This window comes from Argopecten irradians, chromosome 3 (assembly GCF_041381155.1).
Source record: "Argopecten irradians isolate NY chromosome 3, Ai_NY, whole genome shotgun sequence".
Taxonomy (NCBI): domain Eukaryota; kingdom Metazoa; phylum Mollusca; class Bivalvia; order Pectinida; family Pectinidae; genus Argopecten; species Argopecten irradians.
In genome coordinates this window covers 27177474-27185496 of record NC_091136.1, presented here as the reverse complement: position 1 = coordinate 27185496, position 8023 = coordinate 27177474, and the positions used below count along the sequence as shown (strand labels likewise).

At 35.7% G+C, this 8023-nt stretch overlaps 1 protein-coding gene across 1 annotated transcript; it reads right to left on the bottom strand.

Moving 5' to 3' along the window:
• Positions 1 to 366: 366 nt before the first annotated feature.
• Positions 367 to 7766, bottom strand: LOC138318049 (lysosomal proton-coupled steroid conjugate and bile acid symporter SLC46A3-like). Its single transcript, XM_069260099.1, has 5 exons — positions 5773 to 7766; positions 4085 to 5191; positions 3846 to 3929; positions 2660 to 2816; positions 367 to 1159 (listed from the first exon to the last, which is right to left on the bottom strand). Exons 2-5 carry the CDS (start codon positions 5175 to 5177, stop codon positions 1066 to 1068), a joined length of 1428 nt encoding a protein of 475 aa, XP_069116200.1. The 5' UTR covers positions 5178 to 5191; positions 5773 to 7766; the 3' UTR covers positions 367 to 1065.
• Between the last annotated feature and the right edge of the window lie 257 nt (positions 7767 to 8023).

Below are 8023 nucleotides of genomic sequence, written 5' to 3'. Positions count from 1 at the left end.
TACAAATATTACACGTATTTTACACGTAAAATCACTGATGTGGAGATATCTATTAGTCTGTAATATCGTGAGATCTTAGTAAAATCATGGTTTACAATGCTTTTACGGGTTTTTTCCTTTGATAGCTGCGATTTATTGTTTCATAAAACATGATGTATATGAAATTAAGTGAAAATTTTTCTATTTCAAATTTAATTCTTGTGCTTGTGGGCGTTATAGCATCTCTAACAAAAGTCTTAAAAAGACGAGCTATAATTCGAATATATGTACAAATGTGTAGAAGTGATGCTATTTATAACGATTCTATTAATAATTTGTCAAGATTTTGTATTGAATTAACATTTTATTTGTATTCAGAAATAACCCCTTCGGATTGATATTAATGGAACAAACAAATACATTTTACGTTTAATATCTTTATTATTTTAACAAAGAAACATACAGAGAATAGCGAAGGAAAGTTAACTACTACCTATAACTAGTACGTATCATATTCATTGTTTATCATAGAAAATCAGCACCATTCAGACATTTCTGAACATGATATTCCTTGGGATCTATATTTGGTTAATAAGATTGGTTGAAATAAAATGATTTACTCCTCATGTAAATTGTATGTACGAGTATGTAAGCTGAATTGTTTCTATGGGGAAAATATATAATTCAAATCTGTTAAGAGAAGACGTTCTACCATGATTTGATAGAAGGGTTTGGGTTTTATTAGTTTAACGTCCTATTAACAGCCAGGGTCATGTAAGGACGAGCCAGGTTTATTGGCGAAGGAAAGCGGCCCCAGAAGAAAATAGACTCGCAATTGTTTATTACACTGGTGCTGAAAAGCTTACATACTTTTTCTACTTTCAATAACAGCATGGTGTGAAAGAGTTTTCATCTGATGTGTGTAATACTGCTTCAGCATAGAGCAAATGAAATTCCGATGCGTAGTAACAAAACAGGATTTTGAAAACAAGTACAAATTCACTATTGTTTTAGTGACGGCCTATTTACGATTGAATGATAGATGATACAATCTTCTATCTCCAAAATGTTCATTTTACAAGTGTCTTATTCGGAATTTCTCCTGTAGTCTTGTGTCATGTCTATGTCTACATCAGCTATTGGAATTGTCTTTGAATTTCCTTTTGTGGCACGATACATTCTGAAACATATACACAATATATGGGTGGTTTTATTTTTAAAAAAAACCCAATGTTTTATCTTTATTTTAAGACCATTTTGACATGACCCTTCAAAATGTATACAAATGTATGTCACTTTTTGTTTGTTTTATTTGCATTACATGTATATAAACCAATGTTTGTTTTGACCGATAAAACTACTAATTTCACCGGTTGAGCAATATGTACATCAAAGGATGTTTCTGATTACATTAGCCTGAATCGATATTTGTCATAGCACATATTTTTGGCTTTATGCTAGGTTTACACTATGTTCCCGGCGGCCACGGCAGCCCCGTTTCAGGCCACCGTGGACAAAATGTGGTGACCGCGAGACAACGTGAGACAACGCAGAAGGACGTGATAGACAAACGTGAGCGGCCGTGATTACCGTGGATGCCGTGGTAGATTTTTAAACTGTCAAAAAATTTGCCACGGCAGTCACGGTACAGATGGTGAACGCCACAGGACGTAATAAAACGGGATTGACGTAACAAAACATGACAGTGCGTACGAGACCTTAACAGAACTTCAACCCGGTCCGTGGTGGAACGGGCAGCAAGCACGTTCCCCAGAATCTCACGGTGATTTCAAGTTTTGTGACATTCTGTTGCGTTTTTTCCACGTTTGATCACGGTTGATGCAGATTGGCTGCACGTTTTGTGCCGTTTTGTCCAGGTTTGTCAAGGTTTTTACGGCAAGCCAAGGTGGATGAAAACCGTTTTGATGCGCTCTGTCAAGGCATCTTACGGCTTGTAGCGGTTGAAAGTCCGACGTGATACGGCTTGTTACGTCTTATTACGGTCTTACGTTGCAAGCAAAATATGATATGGGTATCATTGCCTGGCCTGGTACATATTTGCTACTTCATTGAATCATTTGTATTGATAAATAGAAATAGTCATTATCAAACACATTTTAACCCTCAAATTATACCAAAACTGTTATTGCAAAAGGCAGATTAAATGAGTAAAGAAAAAAAAATATTTGCGTAGAAACACTTGGCTATAATAAATATACATTTTCGGCAATAAATATTGTTTCAGTTTCTCCAAAAAGCCCGGCATCAAACTTTCATCCTAGTAAGCCTTGGCGAACCGTGAAAAACGTATTGGAGTTCGATCAAAACGTGTAAAACGTAGCAGACGTCATCAGATCGTAACATCGTAACCCCTATATCCACGGTCCACCACGTAATCCGTAAAAGACCGTGGCAAAACTTCACAAGACCTAGCTCAACTTGAATACAGTTGCAAAAATAGCCAAAATTCCACGGCGCACCACGTTTCGGGCAAACGTGGCTACCGTGGTCGCCGGGAACATAGCGTAAACCTAGCATTAACAGTTTTCTACACTGTTGTTGATATCGATATCTTTTCAAAATATTGCAGACAAGTCAATAAATATCTGGGTAAAATTAGATTAAAGCGAAAAGGAAATAATATATACATGTATTTGGGATGAATCATAAGTATACTCACAATAGAATGCACATCGTTAGGAATGAGAGAGAAGCAAAGACGAGGAAGACGGACCCTCTGAAGGAGCCAACAGTTGCAGAGTAAATGGCTGATGCTCCAACATTACTCCCTAAGTTGGCGACAATTTCTGCTACGGCTACACCAGCAAACAGGGCCCCTTAAATTACAAACAAATAAAAACAATCATATGTACGGGTAAATTTCACGGGTTTTTTTTTCTCTGTTTTCGCGTTTATACTGAAATCCGTAAATTCAAAACACCAGCGAAATTATTCCTACGGTATCGTAGTAATCAGATTAGAGCTAATTATTGCCGAAATATCCCTTCATTTTTTTAGATAACAAAAAACAAAGTCCGATATTCCGTCTTTGCATATTACAGAGTTAGCTCCTTTGAGGGTAGGTATCCATTATGACGTCATTATTTTGTGGGTGCAATTTACGTCATTTTCTCCTAAAATATGACGTTACGCTTGCAAACACATGACGTCACAACCAATACTTACCCACAAGGACAGGTAATTCTACACTAACCCTTAATAAGTATTACAGATATGATAACGGTTAGTTTGGTGCATTTGCTTTTCATTGTCTTAAGTATCAATACGGTATCAATTCACTGATTTTCGCTTTTCATCATATTCAAGTGACTGCAAATGTTTATGTAAATATTACAAATATTAGGACATGATATGTAACTAATATAGACAATGGTAAATAATGATTGATAGTCTTAATCTATTGGTAAATACAGATTACAATAGGGAGATACTTGTACTGATAAATGCCGAGATAGAACGAGTATGTACATATTAACAATGCTTCATACTTAAATATCATTATCAATGCACATTATCACATGTAACTTAGTGATGATATACACACAGAATATAACAAAATGTGAAATATTATATACGCCACAGAATATGATAAAATGTGAGATATTATATACGTTCAGAAAATAATAATATATGAGATATTATATACTATCAGAAGATATGAGATGAAATTACCAGAATCGACTGAGTATATTATATATGCCCTCAGAATATGAAAAAAATATTATATATTATTACCTGAATGTATTGAGTAGAGTGTTCACGCCCCAGAATATGACATAATATGAGATATTACTATCGGAAATATTGAGTATAGTGTTCATTGATAATGTTAAATAAGTACCCACCTTGTCTGTCTGCAGATGTCAACTTCGATAATAACGACCTTGTCATTGGGTATATCAACGTACTAAGGAAACCTATCACTGGAACTGAAATGAAAATAAAAGAATTGCTCTGTTTCAAAATTTAATTTGTGTTGGGTAAACTTGTTCAGAATCACAAGCGGGTTATTTGGCTAAAGAGTTTCATACCTTACCAGTAGAGTTATTCATATAGATACAAAAATATTTTAACTAGAAATTACCTGAAAATATCATTGCGTCGTTATATGCAAATGCTTCAACAATGCTAGCTGTCATCGCAGAGATACAGCTGAATATACCAATGATTTCTTCTTTGAAAAACATCTGTAGAAGTTTCACTAATGCTACCCCAATAATCATCGAAGTAGAAATCGAAATAGCAGAATAATATCCAACTTTAACAGATGTCCAGCAGAATGGTACATTCAACTCGTACAGGACTTCCGCACTTAGTTTTCCTAAAAGAGAAAATGAACCCACCAAGAAAGCAATAATTAACAGTATATATTTGTGTCTCATAGGGGACGCTCGAATGTAAAATGAAAATGCTGCACGTGCATTTTCAAGAATTGAAGTTTTTGATAACAGCACTTCTGAAGGACGTGAGTTCGGCAGAAGGAATATGGCCACCAATACAGAACATGCTGATGCAGCACACACACATAAACCGGCATAGAAGAAGCCTACACCCTCAATAATAAACCCAGACACGAAGCCGGATAGAGAGGCACCGATCCCAATAGACGCTTCCAGAATAGTTATCATCAGCGTCCGTTGCTTCCCGTGACTCGTTATGTCTGATACATAGGCGAATCCAATGGATAATGCACCGTACAGACCTCCTCCTGTACCATACAGCACGCTGCTGATCAAAAAATAGTAAACATCAACCTCGAGATAAACAATGATACTGAAAACACAGGTCGAAAGGAAAAAGCAACTTGTTGTGAATGTAAGAACTCTTGTCCTTCCGAATCTATCACTAAGCCCACCTATAACACCACTGGTGACGATGGCGGGCAGATTTTCCATCAGTTTGAGGTAAATGTTTAGTTTGGAGGCAGCCTGTTGCACTGCTGTTCTCTCTTTGAATTCCTCTGTCGACTTGTTGAGGTTGCAGGTTGTGACGTTCGACGTGAGGGATGTCGAGTTTGGGAACATGTCCTTCTGTAAGTAAACAACAACATACTGTGTCGTCACAAGAGATGAGAGAAGCACAGCAAACAGATTGAACATGAGCACCACTCCAATTAATCCATGGGACCATCTCAAGGTACCGTGATTATCTTCACCTTTCTCCATGTTGTTTTTCATAATGAGTTTTACACCTACAATGAAAACTATGAAATGTCATGATGATACAAATAGATATATATTTCATCGTTCTATCAACAACGTACCTCTACCAAAAATGGATAGTTTTTTCAAATGCTTGATGCCAAATACGTATCTTGCAAACGAGCAAACAATTCGATTCGATCATTGCTTGTTGCCAAATGCATATTTTGTAAACAATTGATCCGATCATGCGGAGTATTTTTACAACTGTCTTCAGAAAGTGCTCGTGATTAGTTAAACGTCGGATTGAGAGCGATTTCGTGTTTTTTATCTACAATAATATTTTCCAGCTGTCAAATCATAAGACATGCAAATATGGCTAACTTACGTATTCATGAAGTATGGCTCGAAAAAAGATTGAAACTGAATTTATCAAACGAACATGGATCATTGACTGTTTACTCGATAAATTAATTTATTAAAATGAAGCAATCTGGTGTCTTGTGTCTTCAGTCTGTGCATCTAAGACGTTTGATAATATAAAAGAACTACAAAAAATACAAATACACTGTACAATTTATTTTTCACGAACGACAAACAGTTATGCTTCAACTACATTTAAATGACTAACCTGCCTTCAGCTAAGACACAGCATCCCTGGAGGTAGTGTTAAACAGTTCACTAAAGTATCAAGTCAAGTACATAAACACATCAGAAATCAGTACTTATAGAGAAAGAATATTAAGCCTAGCTTCATCGGTCTATGGCAAATCGAGAAGGGTGATATCACATGTTATATAGATAAAGATGCATAAACCACTCTTTATCTACTTCTACTATCCTGAAACACGAACATCATTTCACCACCCAGATGATACAACGCAATATCACGAGTCAATATATGATAACACCGACACATTGTTGACAATTTCGAGTTCCTTTCTTACAAAGGCTGTCATTGTGCATTACGATATACATTTTTATTGTTCCCATCTTTCAAACAACAATATCTCAAAAAATGCATGATTAAGTTATTCATTCTAAGCAAACGAACAATTAATAAAACAAATTATAATAATTATAAGTGACACGAGTAGCCCTACTGGTAGGGCGTTAGGATTGTACTTGCTGACTCCAATTGCATCATCGTAAAAGGCGACTAAATTTGGGATCTTTTCGTTTCTCTTTTTTCTAACTTTTTGCGCTCGCCCCTGTGAGTTAGGCTTTGGGTTCGGTACCCTGGCTGAGACACGTCAAAGTCTATGAAATTGGTAGTTACTGCTCCTGCTTAGCGCTCAGCATATAAGGAGTAGGACGATTGGTTCGCCGATTGTCGTTATAATGTGACCTGGTGGGATGTGTTGCTGGGTGTCTTCGGTGGCATGCTTCAGTGATAGAGCACTATAAAAAGGGCAATAGTTCCTCTATGCAAGAAAATGAATGCTTTAATGAACCTTGAAAACTTCAAAGTTTTCAACGGAAAAAAACCCTTACGTGAGCATAGTCATGTATGAGTGTGTGTGAGTGTGTGTGAAGGTGTGTGAGAGTGTGTGTGTTTATATATATCTAATGTCTTCAAACAGACGTTTTTTATTCACGTTAAAGCGAATGGTCGGGCAAAGAACGGCCAAAGTCGGTAAAAATGGTGTTATTATATGCTGTGTAATTTCTTATGAAATAAAAAAAGAAAACCTCCTATCAAATTCGCTCTGTATGTAAAAAAATTAATATATATCATAGGAATTCAAATTTGTCTTCCCGGTCGGCTACCAGTGCAGGTCTTTGATGTAATCCTAACGCATGCGCAACATCCACCAGCTCTGCGTAGTAAAAAAACATGGCTACAAATGATTACAAAGCATTGCCATTAATGTAAGAATACTTCATTTGGATCAAATGCATCATCTCAAAAGAACCAACAATTTACATACCGCATTAATGGTGTATCACACGAAACGAAACTGACACGACTGAGAAACACATGTCCGTGTTGACATTTCTACGCAACCTCGTTTTCGAAGAGTTAGGCGAATTTATATTTAGAACTGTGCTAAATTTACACGGCGCTACTCCATAATTTAAATGGTCAAAACTGGACTCTGTAAGCAGAACTTAACAATCATTACGGTAAACAAGGACTTTTGAAAGGCCAAATAACGCATTTAGACTGGTGTACTTTGCCGACTATTCGCTTTAACAAAACTACCAAAATGGAACTGACTTCTGTGGCGGACATGAGTATACTTGTATAGAAAACCTGACAAGTTTCATTACGTCTAGCTTTCGATGACAACCGAAACGAAAAACAAATGAAAAGAAACTTAATAATAGCATCAAGACCCTTTAAAACTTTTCTTTTTGTAATTTTGTTACATCCCATGAAAATAGAAATCCGTGTTTCAGTTTCTGTTTAGTATTGTATTTGGTCAAGAGTTATCTGCCCTTAAGGGTAGGTATCGAAATAGTGGCGTCATCATTTTGTATTTTGTGATTGAATCCAAAAGTTTCTTGAAAAAGTATGACATTTACGATCAGAAAACACATTTTATCAACAAGGAAAGATAACTCTGACACATTTGATTCACTATTATATTAAATTCTGACTACACTCGCCTATTTTACACATTTTAATTTTATGTACATTATTTTACATATATATACATATATATACCAAGAAAAAAGTACGTGTCCATGTAGAGTTAAATATATGAAAAATAAAAATCCACGAAGTCGTTGACTTTTATTTTTTTTACATATATACATATATATATATCATCTCAACAAGAGTTATTCAGTTCCAAAACGACAAGATTTAGAATATGGAAGTTTCTATGCATTTGTTATGTATGTTATGTATTACAAGAATAACATTGTATTTTTAC